Consider the following 25,915-nt stretch of genomic DNA (forward strand, 5'->3'; position numbering starts at 1 on the left):
TTTGATCCGCAACATTTAATAGAGCACAAGCCTGCCTTAATAGGCCTCATTAAGGGACAGTCGCTCTGAGAAGTGGCATGAAATGAGGAACGGGGTCGCGACCCATCACGCTGACCGCCCGCACCCAGCCCGCCCAGGTAAGTGAAATTCCGGCCAACGTTTCAGCTCGATGACCTTTCGTCGGTACTTCGTATAATGATTCAAATGAGTGACACTCAGAAAATGCCTGTGTCCACAAAGAGAAATGCACTTAGCACTTCCAGTCACATCACCACTGTGCACCCAGTGGAAAATCAATCCAATGCAGACAACTAGCCTCCAGGCCCGATGCGTTTTCCATGCACAAGAAGTCTCTGCAAATAAAACGGAAGGGCTCGTCTTGGGCAATGTCACAAGTCCTGCTTTCCCAGCTGCTGGTGCCAGACTTGTAAAATTAGAGCTTGAGTCTAAATTATACAGTCTAGAAAGAAGGTTTGAAAGGGACATCAAGATAAAATGATCTAAAAGCAAATATCCTGATTGACTATTCAAAATAAGCTAACTTTACAGAGTTATCATGAAGTACTTATTTACTTAAATTTAAATGAATCTTTTGGGATAGTCTGCCAAGGTGGATGAGACGCAAACATTAGAGTTATTCCAAGGAGTAACATCCACGAGGGATGATCTTTAGTGCATTTCTCATTCCTGACCTTCTTATTTCCTCCCTGTGTTTCTCTCATACAACCCCTCCTCTTCTGAACACAACGGGATATTCACCAAGGGGCCATCAAAGCTTGGTGAATAGCCCATTGGTCAAATAATGGTCAAATAATGTCCCTGAATTTGCAGTCGGAGGCATCCCGCGGGGAAATGCCTCCGATCTGCAAATAAAATGCCCGCGTACCTGGTGGTCCGGGAGGTACGGAGACTCGTGGTCCTGGGTACGCACGGGAGGAGGCCCGCCTATCTCGGGCGCATGTGGTTCGCAAGCACCCCTGGGATCACGTGGGCCAGCCCAACGAATGCCAGAAGGGGATCCTCATTCATGCTTATGGGGATTCCGTATGTAGGGATACCCCATGTATGAATGGGAATAGCCCAACAAATACATCTTGACATCAAATAAAACAAATTTAAATCACATATTTAAATTAAATTAAAATGGCATTTAACTTTAGTATTTAAAACAAAAATTACATTTTTTGAAAAATTAATTTACATGTTTTAAAAGGGCTTAAAATAAACTTCGCTCATTTCACAGGTTTTTAAATGTATCAATTATTGATGACATTTTATTTTTCTATTTTTTAAAACTCTAATGCTGGTAAAACCAGGCCTTATGCCTTTTACTAGGCATAAGAACTTCACCATCAGTCGTTGGGCAAATAGCCCAAAGCTCAAGCATCGGATGCCGTTTTCCCGGGGATGCATTGGATCCAGATTTTAGCACATGTCTAAAGCTGGAACCAGCGCGGCCCGTACGGGCACATGCATCTCTGTACGCACCCGTATGGGGCGCAAATTTCAGCCCATTAAGAAATGTTGCCATTGATTTATAGTTTATCTGCTCATATTATGACTTATAGGCCAAAGACTGATATTTATATATGTTTTGAAGTCTGATCACTTATTTCACAATAACACTGTGTCCATTTCTTTTGGTACCCTTGCGGTGAAATAAAAGAATCTATAAAAAAAGCTAAAATACTCAGAATAGAACTGTAATACAACAATAGCCAAAGAACAATATGCTACATGAAAACTGAATGGTCGTTTGTGTTAGAAACCCCCTCCAAGCCTAAATGTTCCTGTTTTTTATAAGTATCCAGATGTTCCACCATGAGTCAAGAAAATGTAGTTCTGCAAATTACAGGAAATCCTAAGCATGAAACAAGAAGTAACCTTGAGCAAAAAATGGCCAAACTGCAAATTATGCAAGAACAGCTATATGTAATCAGAGCATGGCTCATTACATACAATTATCACTTAGGAGAAAAATAAATGGCGATTCTATCATTCCAATAACCAGAGCTCTTAGTTCAAACAAGATCTCAAAGGCATCATTTCATTCCAACTGATGCTACTTTTCAATTATTTCTTGCATTGATTGATTTTTTTTTTACATTACGGGGCATCTAACTGTTCTCTCTCAACTGTATTTTTATATTTTCAATATAAAATTTACCAATGACATTTTATACCAGTGGGATTAAACGCCTTGATATACGGGTGACATCTCTGTATCATTGACCCACCTTGAGAAAACTTTAAATTAAAAAGTGGCTGATATTCAGGCCCTATTGTCAAGGCTTGAGATGATATCTTGTCAGCAGTGGCAGTAAATTATATTTTACTGAGTAGATTTTCATCCTTCAAAAGTCTTTAGCTTCCTTTTAAAGTTTGTTCTGCAACTTTTCAAGATTCTATTGATAACTTGATTCAGTAAATCTCCTCTTATTCCTTAGTTGATAAATGCACTGCATAGCCTGGGACTTTGCTCTTAGATCAGTCACGTTCTGAGTTAAGTTAGCTAAACTCATCTGATCATCTACAGTTGGGCTCAGTGTTCCTGGCCGAGGAAGGAAAAACAGTGATCCCTGTTTGAAAGTATGTCTGAAAATGGTCAGTCATGGGCTTGGTGGTAATACCTCTTAAGGTTGAATAGTTTGTTGACATTCGGTGTAAAGGCTCACACATAAAGAAGTGACCACGAGGGTGAGTTATCAGAGGACTACTGATTTTTACAAAACTAGCCCAAGAGCGGAGGAGAAAATAAGTGAATAGACAATTAATTCCCGTGATTCACGTTGTGCAGAAAACTGTATGCCACATCACACTTTCCCTCTTCCCTCGCTTGTATTGCATGACTAATATTTTTTCATTTCCTCAGCTGCATTAGTTTTAAGTAAGTTTCCTCTTTTTACTTCGGATTTTGAGCAAATTGTTAATGATTGTGTCTTTCAGCCCTTAAAAGGTAGCAGTCAAGTCACATTCAAATGGTACATTATGACTTGGAGTTTCCATATGATTTTCACCCAGATATCGGCTTAACCTGGGCGCAATCAAACCAAATAGTGCAAAAAGGCCGCAAAATTGTAAGCGTGAGTTGCAGCCATAACCACATTGCGCCCAAGTATCCGCCATCTTTTAAGCTCGTTCAACAGATTCTTCGCACAAACCAGTCCCCACCCACAAATTTGGCCACGCCCCCAGGTGGGACTAGCAAGTTCCCGATGATTGCGCTGATTTGGGTGGGGAGAATCACATTGCGACCAGATTCTCAGGCGCACAGGCACCCATGGTCACATTAACGCAACATTAACCACCTGACCAGTAGTTCATTGCAGCCACAGTTCCTCCCTGCTGCTGCATCATTTAGTTTAAAAAGTTGAAGAATGTCTCACTTTCTGGCAATCCCACTCCACCTATTGCTCTGCTATGCCTTACGCTGCTTGATTCCGTTGATTCATGGGAGATTTTACATTCAAGCTTACGCTAGTGAGTTAATGTGGAATCTTGAGCACAATTTCACGTCGACAGAACGCAGTGTTGGGCACGTTTTGGACTCAGTTTGCTAATTGCGTCCTGAGCGGAAATTCCATGCCATGTGTTTTAATGCAATTTTGTCGATGCATTGTGTATTTATAAACAAATAAGAAGTGCTTTGCCAAAACATTATTTATTATGGTCAATATGTTCTTGTTAAGACCCATGTGACATTATTGGATTTGTATCTGCAGTCCAATTCGATGGTATTTCCAATGAGATACTAGAAAAACATAAGAGCATAAACATAAGAACATAAGAACATAAGAATTAGGAACAGGAGTAGGCCATCTAGCCCCTCGAGCCTGCTCCGCCATTCAACAAGATCATGGCTGATCTGGCCGTGGACTCAGCTCCACTTACCCGCCCGCTCCCCGTAACCCTTAATTCCCTTATTGGTTAAAAATCTATCTATCTGTGACTTGAATACATTCAATGAGCTAGCCTCAACTGCTTCCTTGGGCAGAGAATTCCACAGATTCACAACCCTCTGGGAGAAGAAATTCCTTCTAAACTTGGTTTTAAATTGGCTCCCCCGTATTTTGAGGCTGTGCCCCCTAGTTCTAGTCTCCCTGACCAGTGGAAACAACCTCTCTGCCTCTATCTTGTCTATCCCTTTCATGATTTTAAATGTTTCTATAAGATCACCCCTCATCCTTCTGAACTCCAATGAGTAAAGACCCAGTCTACTCAATCTATCATCATAAGATAACCCCCTCATCTCCGGAATCAGCCTTGTGAATCGTCTCTGTACCCCCTCCAAAGCTAGTATATCCTTCCTTAAGTAAGGTGACCAAAACTGCATGCAGTACTCCAGGTGAGGCCTCACCAATACCCTATACAGTTGCAGAAGGATCTCCCTGCTTTTGTACTCCATCCCTCTCGCAATGAAGGCCAACATTCCATTCGCCTTCCTGATTACCTGCTGCACCTGCAAACTCACTTTTTGGGATTCATGCACAAGGACCCCCAGGTCCCTCTGCACCGCAGCATGTTGTAATTTCTCCCCATTCAAATAATATTCCCTTTTACTGTTTTTTTTCCCAAGGTGGATGACCTCACACTTTCCGACATTGTATTCCATCTGCCAAACCTTAACCCATTCACTTAACCTATCTAAATCTCTTTGCAGCCTTTCTGTGTCCTCTACACAACCCGCTTTCCCACTAATCTTTGTGCCAGCTGCAAATTTTGTTACACTAAACTCTGTCCCCTCTTCCAGGTCATCTATGTATATTGTAAACAGTTGTAGTCCCAGCACCGATCCCTGCGGCACACCACTAATCACCAATTTCCAACCAGAAAAGGACCCATTTATCCCGACTCTCTGCTTTCTGTTCGCCAGCCAATTCTCTATCCATGCTAATACATTTCCTCTGACTCCGCGTACCTTTATCTTCTGCAGTAACCTTTTGTGTGGCACCTTATCGAATGCCTTTTGAAAATCTAAATACACCACATCCATCGGTACACCTCTATCCACCATGCTCATTATATCCTCAAAGAATTCCAGTAAATTAATTAAACATGATTTCCCCTTCATGAATCCATGCTGCGTCTGCTTGATTGCACTATTCCTATCTCGATGTCCCGCTATTTCTTCCTTAATGCTAGCTTCAAGCATTTTTCCCACTACAGATGTTAAACTAACCGGCCTATAGTTACCTGCCTTTTGTCTGCCCCCTTGTTTAAACAGAGGCGTTACATTAGCTGCTTTCCAATCCGCTTGTACTTCCCCAGAGTCCAGAGAATTTTGGTAGATTATAACTAATGCATCTGCTATAACTTCCGCCATCTCTTTTAATACCCTGGGATGCATTTCATCAGGACCAGGGGACTTGTCTACCTTGAGTCCCATTAGCCTGTCCAGCACTACCCCCCTAGTGATAGTGATTGTCTCAAGGTCCTCCCTTCCCACATTCCTGTGACCAGCAATTTTTGGCATGGTTTTTGTGTCTTCCACTGTGAAGACCGAAGCAAAATAATTGTTTAAGGTCTCAGCCATTTCCACATTTCCCATTATTAAATCCCCCTTCTCATCTTCTAAGGGACCAACATTTACTTTAGTCACTCTTTTCCGTTTTATATATCTGTAAAAGCTTTTACTATCCGTTTTTATGTTTTGCGCAAGTTTACTTTCGTAATCTATCTTTCCTTTCTTTATTGCTTTCTTAGTCATTCTTTGCTGTCGTTTAAAATTTTCCCACTCTTCTATTTTCCCACTAACCTTGGCCACCATATACGTATTGGTTTTTAATTTGATACTTTCCTTTATTTCCTTGGTTATCCACGGCTGGTTCTCTTACCGTCCTTCTTTTTCACTGGAATATATTTTTGTTGAGCACTATGAAAGAGCTCCTTAAAAATCCTCCACTGTTCCTCAATTGTGCCACCGTTTAGTCTGTGTTTCCAGTCTACTTTAGCCAACTCTGCCCTCATCCCACTGTAGTCCCCTTTGTTTAAGCATAGTACGTTTGAGACACTACTTTCTCACCCTCAATCTGTATGACAAATTCAACCATACTGTGATCACTCATTCCGAGAGGATCTTTTACTAGGAGATCGTTTATTATTCTTGTCTCATTACACAGGACCAGATCTTAGATAGCTTTTTCCCTTGTAGGTTCTGTAACATACTGTTCTAAGAAACAATCCCGTATGCATTCTATGAATTCCTCCTCCAGGCTACCCCGTGCGATTTGATTTGACCAATCGATATGTAGGTTAAAATCCCCCATGATTACTACCATTCCTTTTTCACATGCCTCCATTATTCCCTTGATTATTGCCCTCCCCACCATGAAATTATTATTTGGGGGCCTATAAACTACACCCACCAGTGACATTTTCCCCTTACTATCTCTAATCTCCACCCACAATGATTCAACATTTTGTTCATTAGAGCTAATATCGTCTCTCACAACTGCCCTGATATCATCCTTTATTAACAGAGCTACCCCACCTCCTTTCCCTTCATGTCTATCTTTCCGAATCGTCAGATACCCCTGTATGTTTAATTCCCAGTCTTGGCCACCCTGCAACCACGTTTCTGTAATGGCCACCAAATCATACCCATTTGTAATGATTTGTGCCGTCAACTCATTGACTTTATTTCGAATGCTGCGTGCGTTTAGGTGGAGTGTTTTAATACTAGTTTTTAAACCATGATTTTTAGTTTTGACCCCTCCTGCAGCCCCTTTTGTTTTTTGCCTTGGGTTTCTCTGCCCTCCACCTTTACTCATCTCCTTTCTGTCTTTTGCTTTTGTCTCCTTTTTGTTTCCCTCTGTTTCCCTGCATTGGTTCCCATCCCCCTGCCATATTAGTTTAACTCCTCCCCAACAGCACTAGTAAACACTCCCCCTAGGACATTGGTTCCGGTCCTGCTCAGGTGCAGACCATCCAGTTTGTACTGGTCCCACCTCCCCCAGAACCGGTTCCAATGCCCCAGGAATTTGAATCCCTCCCTGTTGCACCACTGCTCAAGCCACGTATTCATCTGAGCTATCCTGCGATTCCTACTCTGACTAGCACGTGGCACTGGTAGCAATCCTGAGATTACTACTTTTGAGGTCCTACGTTTTAATTTAGGAACAATATCTTTCAGTAAAATGTCCCTGTAGCATTGTTAGATTGCAAAAAAGAGGAACAGTACGTTGCTGAGAAATAGTAAAATTCAAAGAAATTGCTGAAATCAATAAGTGACACTGAATGAAAGAAACTGTGGAAGTGGCTGAATTTATTATTAGTGAAGCATATTTAAATTCATAAATAAATGGATAAAGTAATAGAAATCAAAAAGTAAGGTTTTTGACCAAAATAAACATAGAGAGCTTGAAGGCAAGAGAAGCAAAGTTAGCAGGAGATTTCCAGAAAAGTGAACAGGAATAACACTGTAAAGATGATGAAAATTGAAATAAGATTATTGGGAACAGTACTTTATTTTTTAAATTAACAAACAAATATTGACCCATAATTTGCAGCCAGCAGCAAAGCAAAGAAATTTGCCACTAGCGTCAAAGGAAACTTCTCAAAAGGAGCTTGTGATCTCCATGGCGAGGAGTTCAGCTTTGCCGGCATACACTTGAAATCAGTGAAAGTTAATGGGGACTCTCGAATCCGAGCTGCTGTGACATCAACAAGCTGTCGAAGCAGCCAATCTAACTTTGATTCTAACTTTATTTAAATGTTAGAGAACAAAACAAAGAGTGGGGCTCTCACATGGCGGGAATGGTAAACCTGAAATTCGAAAGATAAACAGACTTTAAAAAAAAGAAAACGTTTTTAATTTTCTTTAAAATGTTAATTTTCATTAAAATGGATAAATTTGATACTTCACAAAATTAAAATTCGTTTTTCAGAGCCATAACGTTTGTTTAACAATCAATATGCTGTTAAAACGCCAGTTACACCGAATCCAAAAGGATCTAACTTTCAATGGGGTATTTAACAGCAATATTACCAAAGGACGTGCTTATTTGTACTGCAACAATGGCCACCATGCTCCACCCTTTGTTTCTGATTGGTCCCCTTGGAGGATAAGCTCATCATCATAGACAGTCCCTCGAAGCGAGGATGACTTGCTTCCACGCCAAAAAAGGATGGGTTCACAGGTGTTTCAATGAAATTCCAGATCCCGAACTACATGTTGAAGGGTAGAAGATGCCTGAGCGTGGATTATTTTAACGTGTGGTGACCGTTGCACACCAGCCACCACACGGGCTTGGCAGAGCTAGGTCTTGGTCCAGTGGCAAGGGTTATCCAAGACGACTGGAGACATGCTCTGGTACATGGGCCTAGTGCTGGGCTGACACGTGCTGCCCCTGGGCCCCTGGCCCCGAACTTTCGCCTCTCCTGGGCCCCATTACATCCTTCCACAGTCTCTCGCTGCTCCTGCCGTACCTTCCCACGCTCCAATCACCAACTTGGACCTTGATGACGTCACTCTTCGCTGCCATCGTCCTCCTGCACCAGCTCGCACTGATCCCTGAAGTAGTGCGCCTCCACGCTGCTCCCAGGCTGCACCTCCGCTTCTTCTATGGCCCCGACCTGCCGCTGGTGTTCTCATGTAGGTCGGGATCTCCACACTGCTCCCTAAGCTACACCTGAAGTTTCACAGGAATGTGTAACTGGAACCGCCCATCCCAAGGTCTCACTGACTTTGCAAATTGTAACTCAATCCACTTTGACCTCCTGAAGCGACAGAGGACAGGGCTCCCCAGAAGACAGCAAGGGCCAGCCAAAGTGCCTTACCCCAGTCCAAGTGCATCCCTCCCCCAGCCGAAATGCCTTATCCCAGCACAAGTGCATTCTTTCCCAACCCCCCCACCCTACCATAGATGGGGCATTGTGTACAGATTGTTAACAGATTTATTGGGTATGAAGTGAATAGTGACAGTGTATTGACTTCAGGATATCATCCACTCCAACGATGTCCCATGTAGGGGGTTGGAAGAACGTAATCCGTCTTCCCCCCACCCATGTCTCTCCTCCCTCCTCCCCCCATGTCTCACTTCCCCCCACCAGCCTCTCCACCCATCCCCCCAGCCGCTCCCCCCACCCCGCCGCAGCCTCTCTCTCTCTCTCTCTTCCCCCCAGCCTCTCTCTCTCTCTCTTCTCTCGCAGCCTCTCTCCCCCCCCCACCCCCACCGCTCCCCTCTGCAGCTTCTCTCTCTCTCTCTCTCTCTTCCCCCAGCCTCTCTCTCTCTCTCTCTCTCCCCTCGCAGCCTCTCCCCCCCCACCGCTCCCCCCGCAGCCTCTCTCTCTCTCTCTCTCTCTCTCTCCCCAGCCTCTCTCTCTCTCTCTCTCGCTCTCTCTCTCTCTCTCTCTCTCTCACCCCAATCTCTCTCTCTCTCTCTCTCTCTCTCACCCCAATCTCTCTCTCTCTCTCTCTCCCCCCCAGCCTCTCTCCCCCCCAAGCCTCTCCCTCCCCCCCCGCCCACAGCCTCTCTCCCCCGCCGAGCTTCCCTATCCCCACCCCCAGGCTCTCTCTCACTATGGGGCCCCAGTCCGGCCGCACTCGGGCCCACGCCTGCCATGGGGGCAGAGAATTGGAACCTCAGATCCTGCTTCTCAGCACCATGCATGGAATGATACGGGCCTGGGAGTAGGGCGGTGATTGACAGGGGGCGGGGTTTGTCGCCTGTCGGTCAAAAAAAAGTACAGTAGAAATAGTTACATCAATTACCAAGTGGGGTATTTAACAGCAAAGCCCAAGTTTCCATCAGTTTCACATGATTGGCTGGGTGTGTGTGTGGGGGGGTAGGGGGGTGGGGGGGCGCAGACAGTATTGGAGCAGTGAATGACTGAATGCAACGTCAGGATTTCTGCGTTTAGATGCGCATGGCCAACCTGCAGTTGCGGTCAGTTTCACAGGGGTAAATTCCGGGCCAATAAAATAGTCAGGTGGCACAGATAAAAATGGATTATTCAGTTTTTAACACAGATTTTAAACAGAGACTGCGTAAAATCAGTCCCTGAGAAGGGCCTAAATTCAGCACAGACAGGAAGGGACAAATGACCTCCTCCTGTGCTGAAATCTATGTTTAAGATATGCTTCCTTTCACAGTTCTTTTTCCCAAAATGTTATTGTGTTCCTAACAGAGATGAGACTGCACACAGGGAGGTTAAAGTAACAGTGACCTCAGTCTTTAATAAGACACTCCAGAGCTTATATACAGTGCTCCCAAGGGATGCTGGGATCCCTTGGGACTTCAGGGGATGCGCTCCCTGTTGGCAGAACATGGGAGTGCATGCTTTACAGATACACAACATCACTCCCCCCGCAAAGTCAAAGTGAAAACAAATGTCTTTTCTGGTGTGTTGGCTGTGCCCTCGCTGGGCTGGCGTGTTGTTGGCCCTGCAGGGCTGCTGGGTGAGCCGGCCTTGCTGTGTTGTTGGGCGTGATGGGTTTGATTTCCTGTTCCGGGGTGGTATCTTTGATCCTTTGGTTGTGTGTTGTGGGCTCAAAAAAGGTGGTGTCTGCTGTGGCTTGTTCAGAGCAGTCTGTGAACCGCAGCCTCGTTTGGTCCAGGTGCTTTCTGCAAATTTGTCCATTGTCTAGTTTGACTACAAACGCCCTACTCCCTTCTTTAGCTATCACTGTGCCCACGATCCACTTGGGACCATGTCCATAGTTTAGCACGTACACAGGGTCATTCAGATCAATTTCCCATGACACAGTGGCGCGACCATCGTTTACATTTTGTTGCTGCTGCCTGCTCTCTACCTGACCATGCAGGTTGGGGTGAACCAGCGGGAGTCTGATTTTAAGTGTCCTTTTCATGAGTAGCTCAGCCGGGGGCACCCCTGTGAGCAAGTGGGGTCTCGTGCGGTAGCTGAGCAGTACTCGGGACAGGCGGGTTTGGAGTGAGCCTTCTGTGACTCGTTTAAGGCTCTGTTTGATTGTTTATACTGCCCGGTCTGCCTGCCCATTGGAGGCTGGTTTAAACGGGGCCAAGGTGACATGTTTGATCCCATTGCGGGTCATGAATTCTTTAAATTCGGCACTGGTGAAACATGGCCCGTTGTCACTGACCAGTATGTCAGGCAGGCCGTGGGTGGCAAACATGGCCCTCAGGCTTTCAATGGTGGCGGTGGCGATGCTTCCCGACATTATTTCACATTCAATCCATTTTGAAAAAGCATCCATCACCACCAGGAACATTTTACCGAGAAATGGGCCCGCATAGTCGACATGGATCCTTGACCATGGTCTGGAGGGCCAGGACCACAAACTTAGTGGTGCCTCTCTGGGCACGTTGCTCAACTGAGCACACACGCTGCATTGCCGTATACAGGACTCGAAGTCAGAGTCGATACCGGGCCACCACACGTGGGATCTGGCTATCGCTTTCATCATTACTATACCCGGGTGTGTGCTGTGGAGATCCGAGATGAACGTGTCCCTGCCCTTTTTGGGTAGCAGTACGCAGTTACCCCACAACAGGCAGTCTGCCTGAATGGACAGCTCATCCTTTCGCCGCTGTAATGTCTTGATTAGTTCGTGCATTTCAACGGGGATGCTGGCCCAGCTCCCATGCAGTACACAACCTTTTACTAGGGACAGCAGAGGATCTTGGCTGGTCTAAGTCCTAATCTGGCAGGCCGTGACAGGTGATTTATCATTTTCAAACACTTCCATGATCATCAACAAGTCTGCAGGCTGTGCCACCATCAACAAGTTTGCAGGCTGCGCCATTTCTACCCCCGTGGTGGGCAATGGTAGCCGACTGAGAGCATCCACACAATTCTCGGTGCCTGGCGGATGGTATAGTTATACGGTGATAATGCGAGTGCCCACCTTTGTATGCGGGCTGAGGCATTAGTATTTGTCCCCTTGTTTTCAGCGAACAGGGATATGAGGAGCTTGTGATCAGTTTCCAGCTCAAATTTGAGGCCAAACAGGTACTGATGCATTTTCTTTACCCCGAACACACACGCTAATGCCTCTTTCTCAATCATGCTGTCAGCACTCTCGGCCTTAGACAAGCTCCTGGAGGCATAGGCGACAGGTTGCAACTTCCCTGCATCGTTAGCTTGTTGAAATACACACCCGACTCCGTACGACGACGCATCACATGCTAGCACAAGTCTTTTACACGGGTTATACAATACAGCAGCTTATTGGAGCATAAAATGTTTCTGGCTTTCTCAAAAGCAATTACATGTTTTTTTTCCCATACCCAGTTCTCACCTTTACGCAATAACATATGTAGGGGCTCTAAGAGGGTGCTTAACCCCGGTAGGAAGTTACCAAAATAGTTGGAGTCCCAGGAACGACCGCAGTGCCGTGATGTTCTATGGCCTGGGCCCTTCCTGATAGCCTCTGTCTTGGCGTCTGTGGGCCAAATGCCGTCCGCCGCGATCTTTCTCCCCAAAAACTCCACTTCTGTTGCCATGAAGATGCATTTCGACCTCTTCAGCCGCAGCCCTACGCGATCCAGTCGCTGGAAGACCTCCTCCAGGTTTTGTAGGTGCTCGACGGTGTCCCGACCCGTGACCAATATGTCGTCCTGAAAAACCACCGTGCGTGGTACCGACTTGAGCAGGCTCTCCATGTTTCTCTGGAAGATCGCTGCAGCCAACTGAGTTCCAAACAGGCATCTGTTGTAGATGAACAGTCCTTTGTGCGTGTTGATGCAGGTGAGGCCCTTCGAAGACTCCTCCAGCTCCTGCATGATGTAGGCCGAAGTCAGGTCGAGCTTGGTGAATGTCTTGCCTCCTGCCAGCATCGCAAATCGGTCGTCTGCCTTAGGTAGCGGGTATTGGTCCTGTAGCGAGAAACAATTAATAGTTACTTTATAATCGCCGCAAATCCTGACCATGCCTTCACTTTTGAGTACAGGAACAATTGGGCTGGCCCACTCGCTGAATTCCACTGGGGAGATGATGCCCTATTGTTGCAGCCTGTCCAGCTCGATTTCCACTCTCTCCCTCATCATGTGAGGTACCGCTCGCACCTTGTGGTGAATGGGTCGTGCCTCTGGGACCAAGTGGATCCGCACTTTTGCCCTGCAAAAGTTTCCAATGCCTGGCTCAAAAAGGGAAAGAAATTTGTTAAGAACCTGGGTACATGAGGCCTCATCGACATTTGATAGTGCTCGGATGTCATCCCAGTTCCAGCGGATTTTGCCCAGCCAGCTCCTTCCAAGCAGTGTTGGGCCATCGTCCGGGACGATCCAGAGTGGCAGTTCGTGCACCGGGTCCTCGTCGGTGACCTTGACCATGGCGCTTCCCAGGACAGTGATAAGCTTTTTAGTTTACGTTCTCAGTTTCGTATGGATGGGGCTCAGGGCTGGTCTGAGTGCCTTGTTGCACCACAGTCTCTCAAACATCTTTTTGTTCATGATGGATTGGCTAGCACCAGTGTCCAGTTCCATGGCTACGGGTAAGCCATTCAATTTTACATTTAGCATTATAGGTGGACATTTCATCGAAAATGTGTGCACCCCGTGTACTTCAGCATCTGCCTCCTCTCTCTGAGGCTCAAAATTGCTTTGATCCACCATGGAGCGATCTTCCTCTGCCACATGGTGGTTAGCAGGTTTTGCGTTGGAGGTGCCCCATTGTTCCACAGCTCTTGCAAACATACCCTTTAAAGCGGCATGAATAGACTGAATGGAAGCCTCCACAACGCCAACAAGTTATGAATTGCCTTGCATTCATGTTGTGGACTCTGAGTCATCTGGGTCACCTGAGGCCTGTTGACAGTTGCAGACTCGTGGGTTCTGCTCTGTACATTTCTGCTTGCAAACACAGTTCCAGTTAATTTATGAACATTGCTCGCACTTGTGTGCTGAGAGATTTGTTTGGTATTATCACTGGTGGACATAAACGCCTGTGCTATCGCAATGGCCTTACTGAGGGTCGGTGTCTCTACAGTCAAAAGTTTTCGTAGGATGGTCTCGTGGCCAATGCCCAGTACAAAAAGTCTCTGAGCATTTGCTCCAGGTCGCCATCAAACTCACATTGTGCTGCAAGTCGCCTGAGCTCGGCGACGTAGCTCGCCACTTCCTGACCTTCAGATCGCTGGCACGTGTAGAACCGATACCTCGCCATCAGCACGCTCTCCCTCGGGTTAAGATGCTCCCGAACCAGTGTACACAGCTCCTCATACGACTTATCTGTGGGTTTCACCGGAGCCAGAAGATTCTTCATGAGGCTGTAGGTTGGTGCCCCACAGACCGTGAGGAGGACCGCTCTCCTTTTTGCAGCGCTTCCTTCTCCGTCCAGCTCATGGGCTACAAAGTACTGGTCTAGCCGTTCGACATAGGCTTCCCAGGCCTCACCCTCCAAGAACTTCTCCAGGATGCCCACAGTTTGCTGCATCTTTGCGTTGGATTCGTATACTTGTCGCCAGTTATTGTGTTCCTAACACAGATGAGTCTGCACACAGGGAGGTTAAAGTAACAGTGACCTCAGTCTTTATTAAGACACTCCAGAGTGAGGAGCAGGCCTTAGGGGCCGGCTTATATACAGTGCTCCCAAGGGATGCTGGGATCCCTTGGGACTTCAGGGGATGCACTCCCTGATGGCGGAACATGGAAGTGCATGCTTTACAGATACATAACATCGTAATACTTCAGATTTCTCTGCAATGAACTATATCTACCCACTAAGCTGTCTGTTTCCCTGCAATCTCTTGCATTCTTCCTCGCAGTTTGCTTCTTCCCCTCATTTGATATAATTCATCGTGTTCAAATAATTTATATCATTGGAAAATAATGGGCCCAAAATTCCACTTTGCCTTTTTTTGGCGCTATTTAAGATTAACGTACCATTTTTAAGCCAAAATAGTGCCCAAAAAAATCTGAAGTTTCGCCATTTTTCGGTTTGAATTTGGTGCAATGCAGAAAGACCTTAGCTTCTGTGGGTGGAGCTAATTGATCGTGCCAAAAAACTGAAGCCCCGTTCTGCATATGCCCAAGCATTTAGGGTTCCAGGGTAACGTGTAATCGTAGAGCTTTACTCTGTCGCTAACCCGTGCTGATTTTTCCCAAGCCGACCCGCTGAGATTTCCAGCATTTTCTGTTTTTATTCCAGATTCCAGCATCCACAGTATTTTGCTTTTGTATCCGTGCTGTCCCTGCCCTGGGAGTGTTTGATGGGACAGTGTAGAGGGAGCTTTACTCCGTATCTAACCCGTGCTGTACCTGCCCTGGGTGTGTTTGATGGGACAGTGTAGAGGGAGCTTTACTCTGTATCTAACCCCGTGCTGTACCTGCCCTGGGTGTGTTTGATGGGACAGTGTAGAGGGAGCTTTACTCTGTATCTAACCCCGTGCTGTACCTGCCCTGGGAGTGTTTGATGGGACAGTGTTTAAGGAACTTTCCTCTGTATCTAACCCCGTGCTGTCCCTGCCCTGGGAGTGTTTGATGGGACAGTGTTTAAGGAACTTTCCTCTGTATCTAACCCCGTGCTGTCCCTGCCCTGGGAGTGTTTGATGGGACAGTGTAGAGGGAGCTTTAATCTGTATCTGACCCCGTGCTGTCCCTGCCCTGGGAGTGTTTGATAGGACAGTGTAGAAGGAGCTTTACTCTGTATCTAACCCCGTGCTGTCCCTGCCCGAGGAGTGTTTGATGGGACAGTGTAGAGGGAGCTTTACTCTGTATCTAACCCCGTGCTGTCCCTGCCCTGGGTGTGTTTTGATGCTGAAACTCCCCAGCCCAGCCGATGGCTTGCAAATGGCACCTCCGTTGCCGCCCCTATCCCTGGCCAAATGGCACCCCGCTGCTGCCCCTATCCCTGGCCAAATGGCCCCCTGCTACCACCCCTATCCCTGGCTGAAAGGCCCCCCGCTGCAACCGCTGCTATCCCTGGCCAAATGGCCCCCCATTGCCGCTCCTCTCCCTGGCTTGGCTTCCACCACTTCCCCAGGCTTTTTTGGAAACCAAGCACCGAGCTCCTATGTCCAGCCGAGGGAACGATCCTGCCAGCCGGCACTCTGACCTATGTGTGCCTCGAGCCTGGTGAGCAGCGGTTTGGTGATGGAACTTCAACTCGCAATTTACTGCAATAAATAACGTTTCTCTTTTCCCTCCGCACAAACAAACATTTTTAATTAGTTTGGATACAATATAAGTCTTGTTCCCTCCCTCCAAAACCTATAACTCAATTCCGATAAACAAGATGGTGTCACTAACGCCAATTTCTATCTGACTCTGACTTGGTAAGGTAAGGTTTTACAAAGCGCCATTTAAAAAAAAGTCTTTATTGGCGAAACTCGCAAAAATGGCCAAAAATGGCATTATGGGTGGGTTTGACCCAAGAGTGATGTCTTTAAAACATTAACTAAAAAAATCCACCATTATCTGTTAAGGAAGGACATTTTTGCTATTGAGGGAGTGCAGCAAAGGTTCACCAGACTGATTCCCGGGATGGCAGGACTGACATATGAAGAAAGACTGGATCGACTAGGCTTATATTCACTGGAATTTAGAAGAATGAGAGGGGATCTCATAGAAAATATAAAATTCTGACGGGACTGGACAGGTTAGATGCAGGAAGAATGTTCCCGATGTTGGAGAAGTCCAGAACCAAGGATCACAGTCTAAGGATAAGGGGTAAGCCATTTAGGACCGAGATGAGGAGAAACTTCTTCACTCAGAGAATTATGAACCTGTGGAATTCTCTACCACAGAAAGTTGTTGAGGCCAGTTCATTAGATATGGTCCTTACGGCTAAAAGGATCAAGGGGCATGGAGAGAAAGCAGGAATGGGGTACTGAAGTTGCATGATCAGCCATGATCATATTGAATGGTGGTGCAGGCTCGAAGGACCGAATGGCCTATTCCTGCCCCTATTTTCTATGTTTCTATAACATTGGCGAAACTTGCAAAATTAAGTTAGCTGCAAAAAACACTTAGCTCCAAAAAATGGAGCTAAATGGTGGCGAATTTTGGGCTCCTTATACCATACAGATCTCAGCACAGATCCCCGGATCATATCACAACCAGTACCCTGCCAATCTCAAGCCTCCTTCATCCCTGCTCTATGCTTAGCCATTTCTCTATTCATGCAGTCTACCTTCCCTTTAATACAGTACTATGTGCTTCTGTCATCATAACAACTTCTAATGTGGTATCTTATCAAATGGTTTCTGAAAAGTCACATTTATAACTTCCACTCTATTCTCTTTATTTATGCATTCTGTGATGTTCTCAAAAGCTTCAATTAAATTAGTCCATCATGATCTGTACTTTGCAAACCCATGCTGACTCTCATTGATTAGCCTATGCCTTTCTAAGTGCTGAGTAATTTTATCCCATATTATGGACTCAAAGATCACAAAGATAAATACTGCTTAGGAAAGCCATTTGGCTTATCCTTCCATAGAAACCATTAATCTCCCCCCACTCACAGCAACTAACTGCCTCTTTAATGCATGATGTAGACGTATTTGCTGTAACAATGGCCATAAATGAGTGTTTCCCACAGAGATCTGTTTCCTACAGAGATCGATTGTCATTGCGACATCATCATTTCAGGAGCAGCCTTGAATAAGATTCTTCTCTTTGGCCAGTCTGGGTTGCAGCCCCTCAATGGAGCAGAAATGAGGTAGAGAGGGAAGCAATGAAGCAGATAGATCGGAGAATGAACGTGAGGAGACAGATGGAGGTAATGTTGAGAAGCTATAAGCAGCATTTTGGGATCATGGGGGGCGGGGGAGGAATAAACAGAGTACCAGCATTAACTGAGAGGAAGTGGGGAAAGACAGTGGCAGCATGAACTGCCAGCAAGGCAGAAGAGTGGCAGGTTGAACTGGAGGGAAAGTGTGACGATGAACTGAGGTCAGGAAAGAATGGCGGCTTGAACTGAGGGAGTTGGAGGGGAAATATAGTGCCAGCTGAAACTGCCAGATTGATTCCTGTTTGGAAGGAACAAAGAGTGTCGGGTTGAATGAACAGGTTAGAGGGAATCATAGAATCATAGAATGATTACAGCACAGAAGGAGGCCATTCAGCCCGTTGAGCCCATGCTGGTTCTCTGCAAGCGCACCTCAGCTAGTCCCACTCTCCCGCCCTTTCCCCATACTCCTGCACATTTTTTTCTCAGGTACTTATCCAATTCCCTTCTCCAGTCTATCCACGTAACTGAAGTCCCTGATAACTGGAATCTTTCCCATAAATCTTTTCTGCACCCCCTCAAAGGCCTTCACAACCTTCCTAAAGTGCAGTGCCCAGAATTGGACACAACGCTCCAGTTGAGGCCGAACCAGTGTTTCATACAGGTTCATCATAATTTCCACACTTTTGTACTCTATACCTGTATTCATGAAGTCCAGGATCCTGTATGCTTTTTTAACCGCTTTCTCAACCTGCCCTGCCACCTTCAACGATTTGTGCACATATACCCCCAGATCTCTCTGTTTATGCACCCCCTTTAGGATTGTACCCTTTAGTTTATATTTACGCCCCTCATTCTTTCTACCAAAATGTATCACTTCACATTTTTCTGCCTTAAATTTCATCTGCCATGTCCACCCATTCCACCAGCCTCTCTTTGTCCTATCCTCCTCACTGTTCACTATACTTCCAAGTTTTGTGTCATCTGTAAATTTTGAAATTGTGCCTTATACACCCACATCCAAGTCATTATATATAACAAGAGAAGCAGTGGACCTATAACCGACCCCTGGGGAACATCACTGTATACCTTCCTCCAGTCCAAAAACAACCGTTCACCACTACTCTCTGTTTCCTGTCACTTAGCCAATGTCATATCCATGCTGCCACTGTCCCTTTTATTCCATGGGCTTCAACTTTGCTGGCAATCCTAATATGTGGCACTTTTGGAAAACCATGTACACCACATCAACCGCATTACCCTCATCATCCCTCTCTGTTACTTCATCAAAGAACTTGATCAAGTTGGTTAAACACGATTTTCCTTTAACAAATCCATGCTGGCTTTCCTTAATTAATCCGCACTTGTCCAAGTGACTGTTAATTTTGTCCCTGATTATTGGTTCTAAAAGCTTCCCCATGACCGAGGTTAAACTGACCGGCCTATAGTTGCTGGGTTTATCTTTACACCCGTTTTTATACCCTTTTTTGAACAAAAGTGTAACATTAGCAATTCTCCAGTCCTCTGGCACCACCACTGTTTCTAAGGAGGATTGGAAGATTATGGCCAGTACCTCCGCGATTTCTTCCTTCATTTCCCCCAGTGCCCTAGGATGCATCCCATCTGGTCCTGGTGATTTATCTACTTTAATTATAGACAGCCTTTCTAGTACCTCCTCCTTATTAATTTTTATCCCATCCAGTATCTCCTCTACCTCCTCCTTCACTATGTCTATGGCATCATCTTCTTCCTTGGTGAAGACAGATGTAAAGTACTCATTTAGTACCTTAGCCATGCCATTTGCCTCCATGTGTAAGTCTCCTTTTTGGTCCAGGATCGGCCCCATCCCTCCTCTCACTACCCATTTACTATTTATATGCCTATAGAGACTTTTGGGTGACCTTTTATATTAGCTGCTATTCTATTCTCGCACCCTCTCTTTGCCCCTCTTATGTTCTTTTTCACTTCTCCTCTGAACTTTCTAGATTTAGCCTGATTCTCAGATGTATTCATGACCTGGTATCTGATTCATCTTACTCTCTATGGGGGCGAAATTGAGTAGCGCCCCGTGAGAGTCATTAGTGGCGCCACGCCCGGGCAAAATGTCACGTGCTACCCCGGGGGTGGGGGCTAATGAGAGGCGCAAACGCCCAAACTTCTCCCCCTATCTTTTTCGACAGCCAGGGAGCCCAATACCCAGGGCTCCTTGAACCTTACCATTAGAGTGTGAGGGAATAATGCTGCGCCAGAGATGGGCACCAAAAGTGGTTGCTCACGAATTTAACTCTCCAATATCCCTGGAAATTGATGCAGGGAATTAGTGTGCTAGTAATTGTTGAGATCATTTTATTTTCCTTTCTTAAGACTAAAAGTCTAACAATTTTGAAGTATTAAGGCACTTAAAATGAACCAGAGAGCAACATTTTTAATATGAAACATCTAATTTTTCCAGAGGACCATGCCCTCACACCCCCACAATGGAAATGCACCAACAATTTTGGAACATCAACATTTCTATTTCTCCCTTTTCCTCCTTAATTAAAAAGCGTATGTAACTATTGATCATAGTCAGGACAGTTGTTGAGATCTCAGCTTTTTTGAAGCTGTCAGTCAGCTTTGACTCATTTTCTGACGTGTAAAGAGGAAATTCTAAGTCTATATCTTCCTGCATGAGAAAGGAACCTTGGTCTCTCCACCAGCCACATTAAACAAGGTCAACACATGCAGAAGGAAGTTGGGTTTTCTCAGACACACACACATGCACAATGTCTGACTTTCTCCTGCAAATTTAACATTAATGTCACTTCCTACAGATATTTTTTTTTTAAATGCAATCCATTTTCTTCCATCCCCACCTCATTTTTCCCCCATCTCTGCTAAAGGCAATGGGGGAATAATTCCTTTAGGCCCATTTGCGGATGCAAAACTGTCAGCACACTTGGAGCGTGCGCCAGAGCTGGACACCCAAGACTCATTCCGAATTAGGCCTCTGGCCTCGACTGAATAATTCCAGCAAACTGCGGACGCCAGAGGCAGCTCACCAGTTTTCTGCAAACCAACTTCGGCTGGCTGCAATGTTAGTAGTAGCCCTCAGGTAGATCCTGGGGACTGGGGGGGGAGGGGGATGAGCACATGACAACAGCACCTTACAGCATTGCTGTTGATCCAGGAGAAGTACACTTGGTTAGGTTGCAGAATTACCCGAAAAACATGTCCAGCACAGTTCAGACCGAGTCCTGAGGCCCCTTATTATTATATGCAAAGGGATTAATGCCTGTTTAAGGCAACCACCAGGGACCCCTGGATATTGCCTGAGCCAATATGGCATTGGACGTATTACAAGTACCCTCGAGTTCAGGACATAGTCCCACGAATTTAGAACTTTCCCTCGTTTCACCTGGAAAATGGGTGAAACGAAGTCTAATTTCCCCCGTGTGTGCCTTGCTGAAGTAAAGTTAAATTGGCAGGGCAGCCCTCCAATACCTCAACCCTCAACCAAGTGATTGTTCTTCATGTCTACAAGGTATCTGACCACGGAAGGCATTGTAGCTCATCCTGATCTTGACATGCACTTTTCAGCAGAAGTTACTGAATGATGATCAGGAACCAGAATCCTAGCCCCATTTCTGCTCCAGATTAGATCAGTGAACTGAGCATAGACCTGAGATCAAACCTAGCACCTTCCTGGACTAAATGGCTTAATACACAGTATTGGTGCAATCACCAACTGGGCCAACAGTGAAGACTCAGACAGAGTATTTTTAGTTAGAGGCGACATTAATGTTAACAAAATCCTTCCACATATGTAAGTATTGGGTGTATCCTATTGCTTAAAGTGTTGTTTTATAATTGCATTTATGCTCTGAATTGTAATTAAGCTGATTTTATTGCAGTTATGGGCATTTTGCTTTCTATTAATGAATCTATTAAATACCTACAAACTGGTTCTGATAGGTACGCCTGGAATTTCTGCTGGGGTTCTCCCGATCTGTCACCCTAATTTTGGTGGAAGCCCTGGAGAAATGCTATAAAAGGCAATTTATACCCTTTCCTGTGTACAGCGCTGCTCAACTCTGAGACATCCACAAAGTCACATATCTGCGTCTCATTTGTCAACATCAAATGTTGCAACATCCACAGGAAAGCATTGCAGCTTTGCCTTTACAGAACACATTACACACTCTGTGATCCCGCTTCCTCTTCCTTTGGTTTGGTCTGTACTGTCATGACTAATAAACATATACAGAAGTCATGTTATTGTAAATGTAATGTTATTTATTTATCTCTTAGATGACAGAAAGTGGTGTCTAAATTCACAGCAATCTAGTCACGAAAATGTAAGTAGCTCTTCATTGAGTTTGGCAGCACTCGCCTCTGAATAAGAGTATTTGGGCTAAAGCTCCACTCCAGCACTTGATCACATAAATTAAGCTGACATTCCAAAGCAGTACTGAGAGAGCGCTGCATTATCAGAGATGTCAGTCTCTGGATGAGACGAGATGTTCAGCCAAAGCCATGCCTGCTATTCCAGTAATTCTGGAGGATGTCAAAGATCCCATGAATGTTAGGTGTCAGCCTTGGCTCAGTGTTAGCACTTGTTTCTAAGACAGAAGGTCATGGGTTCATGCCTCATTCCAGAGACGTGGGGGTTGAGGAGTGGGGGTGGGAGTGGGGGTGTGGGGTGGAGGGTGGTGGGGTGACAGGTTGGGGGTGGGAGTGGGAGTGGGGTGGTGAGGTGAGAAGTGGGGATGGGGGGTGGGGGGGTTGACGGGGTGAGTGTGGGTGGGGGGGATGAGTGGTGGGGGGGGTAGTGGAGAGCTGGGGGTTGGGGGGAGCTGGGGGTGGGGGTGAGGAGTGAGTGGGGTTGGGGGTGGAGAAAGGTCTAGGAGGTGGAGAGGTGGGAGGAGGTGGGGGGGGAGGTGATGGGTGAGGGTGAGTGGCGGGGGGTTTGAGGGGTGGGGGAGATGGGGTTGGGATGGTGGGGGGGGTTGAGTGGTGAGGTGCTGGGGGTGAGTGCTGAGGGTGGGGGTGAGGATGTGGGAAGGTGGGGGTGGTGATTGGGGGATGGGGGTGAGTGGGATTGGGGAGGTGGGGGTGGTGATTGGGGGATGGGGGTGAGTGGGATTGGGGAGGTGGGGGTGGTGATTGGGGGATGGGGGTGAGTGGGATTGGGGGGCGTTGAGTGGGATTGCGGGGGGGGGGGTAAGTAGGTGTAGGTGGGGGAAGGTAGCGGGTGGTTGGGGGAGAAGGGTGAGTGGGGTTGGGGTATGAGTGAAGTTGGGGATGGTGGGTGGTTAGTGGAGATGGGGGTGAATGGGTGGGGGGGTGCAGCTGGGGGGTGGTGGTGCGGGGGTGGCTGGAGTGGGGGTAGGGAGATGCAGAGGGGCTGGCGGGGGTGGGGTGGGAGGCGGGGAGCAGGAGGGCTGTGGTCAGCGGGTCCCATCCTGATGATGTTACAATGGAAGACCGGCGGAGCTCCCAGGAAGTGTCGGCCTACATTCTCAACCAACTCTGCCAGTAAAACGCCTTAACTTGTGTGTCAGACATACATCGGTTCAGTGCTCATCTCCGTAAACCCCTTCAAACAGATGCCTTACTTCACAGACAGAGAAGTTGAAATTTATCAAGGAGCTGTAAGTAAACTTTAGATTTTTGCACCTTTTTTTGTTCTCCAGAGAAAACTCTCTGTGTTGACTTGCAGCTTTCAAATTCAGCCTGCACTTGCTTTGGTCAGCCCTGTATAAACATCCACTGTGTTTCTGTATTTTTCTTTTCTGTGGCTGTGATTCTGTTGTAATGTGTTAACTACTGTGGTAACGAGCACAAGTTGGGACGGCTGGCAACTTGCAGATGCATTTACTTATTTAGTCAGTGAGTGGCAGAGCTTGTTACTCATTGCTCTTTCCTCAAAAAGCATCGTTACGCTGATGCTAAAATTAAACGCATTTTGCTTGTTTGCAAATGCTGCACTTACCTTCAAGTTAATTGCAGTTTCTGGTAGAACTGGAAGATTTCTATTGTAAAAGAAGAAATATATTGTGTTTGAGCTATTCATTTTATAAGAAAAGGCTGTTGGACATCTTTTCAATGTTATTCCTTTCCCTCCTCTCTATGCCTGAAGGTAGGAGCTCTTTTGCAGGCACAGTTCCATCACCACCAGTATCGTCAAGTGCAATCTGAACAGTGAGGGTCTGCAGGCTATTCGACCACTGGAGGCAGCATAGTCAGATCCTATCCTAGCCACACATATACTTTGCAGAAAGGGGTCACTGGATAATTAACTATCAGAAGTGGCAAGAGAAAAATCAACTGCTGAAAAATCAATCATCAAAACAGAAATTATTCAATAGGTGTGAATGACTAAAGACTGAGAGCATCAAATTAAGCACAGACTAGGGATTGAACCCAGCTTCTAGGTTATGAATAGCAAAGGTGTGCAAATACCCACTTTTTTTTATTCGTTCCTGGTATGTGGGTGTCGCTGGCAAGGCCATCCCTAATTCCCCTTGAGAAGGTGGTGGTGGTGAGCCATCTTATACAACTGAGTGGCTTGCTGGACCATTCCAGCAGGCAGGTAAGAGTCAATCACATTGTTGTGGGTCTGGAATCACATGTAGGCCAGACCAGTAGATTCCCTGCCCTTAGGGACATTAGTGAACCAGATGGATTTTTACAACAATCTGGTAGTTTTACCATCACCATTACTTTTTGTTTCCTGATTAATTTAATTGAATTGAAATGCCCCAGTTGCTGGGGTGGGATTTGAACTCAATCTCTGGATCATTAGCCCAGGCATCTTGATTACTAGCCCAGTAACATAACCACTATGTTACCATCCTCACTGATACTACCTTAATAACTGTGGCTTGCCTATATACATCATTTAATTAACATTCATTTTAATTTTAAGTGAAACTATAAATCTATATTTTAGGACCAGACGATGTTCCAAAAAAACAACTACTCATATGTACTCTTGTAAAAATGTGAACAAATGTTTTAATATACGTGAGAGGGGAGAAGGGGAAGTCAGATTGTTACACTTCAGAGAGCTGCCAGTTTCACATTATCTGCTGTGATAAGTTTAGGGTCAAACTATTTAGATGTAATAAGTTGAAGATCAATTAGATGCTGTCATAATGTCAGTGATCTGGTCTGGCTCGGAGTGGAGTGAGGTTTGTGGGATGTGTGCTTTGTTCATCAGCTCTACATTTGTCTTTTCCTGTAACTGTTTATACATCTTCTTTCTGCCCGCCTTATTTCCACCTCTGGAGCAGCCGTAAGAAATGTAACTTCGTTAAGACTAGGATGAAGAAAGAAAGTTTATTCTGTTTAAAGAAAGACGCACACCAAAATCTAGGTCACCGTGGTTTTCCAACAGCAGTTAGAAGGAACATGCAAGGAAACAAAAACCAGAAAGGTCTTGGATTACTACGAACGGCAACTGAGGATAGCTAACATACGAAGAAAAGTAAGAAAGAAGTAGAGGGACAAACCTCACACAACTAGAGGGACCCAAAATAGCTATACAATTACAGTAATCATTAGAACTAAGGTCAAAAACAGGTCGGAAGCATTAAAGGAGGAATTCATTAGAACTATTACAGATGATCAGCATCTGGCAGATATAGAATATTCTTCTTGTCCATTCAGTATATTTCACCTGTTTCATCAATGATTTTCTCTCAGGAGTGGAGCTGTTTGCAGATGATTCCATACTGTTCAGCTCCATTTGCAACTCCTCCGATAATAGTTCAGCCTATGCCAATGGACCACATCCAGGCTTTGGCTGACATGTGGCAGCTAATGTTCCCACTACACAATTACCAGGCATTGACCATTTCCAACTCCCTCTGACCTTCCATAGCACCACTAGTGCTAAGTCCCACACCATTGACCAAAAGGTTAGCTAGATCAGCCATATCTACAAAGTGGCTACAAGAGAATGATAGAGGCTGAGTATAACTAGTCTCTCCATCATTTATAAGGCTTAACTCAGGAGTGTGATGGAATACTCGCCACTCATTTGTGTGGGTGCAGCTACAACAATGCTCATGAAGCCCAACAATGTCTAGTAGAGAGCAGTTTGCTTGATCAACACCCTTGCTACTGGAATCAATATCCACCCCTTCCACCACCACTGCACTGTTGATCCTGACCAATGGATCCACCGCAGACCCAATCCACGTCCGAACCGGGGTCAAGCAAGGCTGCGTCATCACACCAACGCTCTTTTCGATCTTCCTTGCTGCAATGCTACATCCCACCGGAGTGGAGCTAAATTATAGAACAGATGGGAGGAGTGGTGCAGGAGTAGGCCATT

The 25,915-nt window shown here is 45.8% G+C and overlaps 1 protein-coding gene across 1 annotated transcript in view; it reads left to right on the forward strand.

Annotated features, from left to right (window-relative positions):
• The window catches only part of myo1f (myosin IF), a 210,045-nt gene that overhangs the window by 67,121 nt on the left and 117,009 nt on the right, over nt 1–25,915 (forward strand). The window contains exon 3 of the mRNA XM_070859819.1: nt 23,136–23,225. Coding sequence (XP_070715920.1) covers nt 23,136–23,225 — 90 coding nt within the window. The remainder of the gene's footprint in view (nt 1–23,135; nt 23,226–25,915) is intronic.

Source organism: Pristiophorus japonicus, chromosome 18 (assembly GCF_044704955.1).
Source record: "Pristiophorus japonicus isolate sPriJap1 chromosome 18, sPriJap1.hap1, whole genome shotgun sequence".
Taxonomy (NCBI): domain Eukaryota; kingdom Metazoa; phylum Chordata; class Chondrichthyes; family Pristiophoridae; genus Pristiophorus; species Pristiophorus japonicus.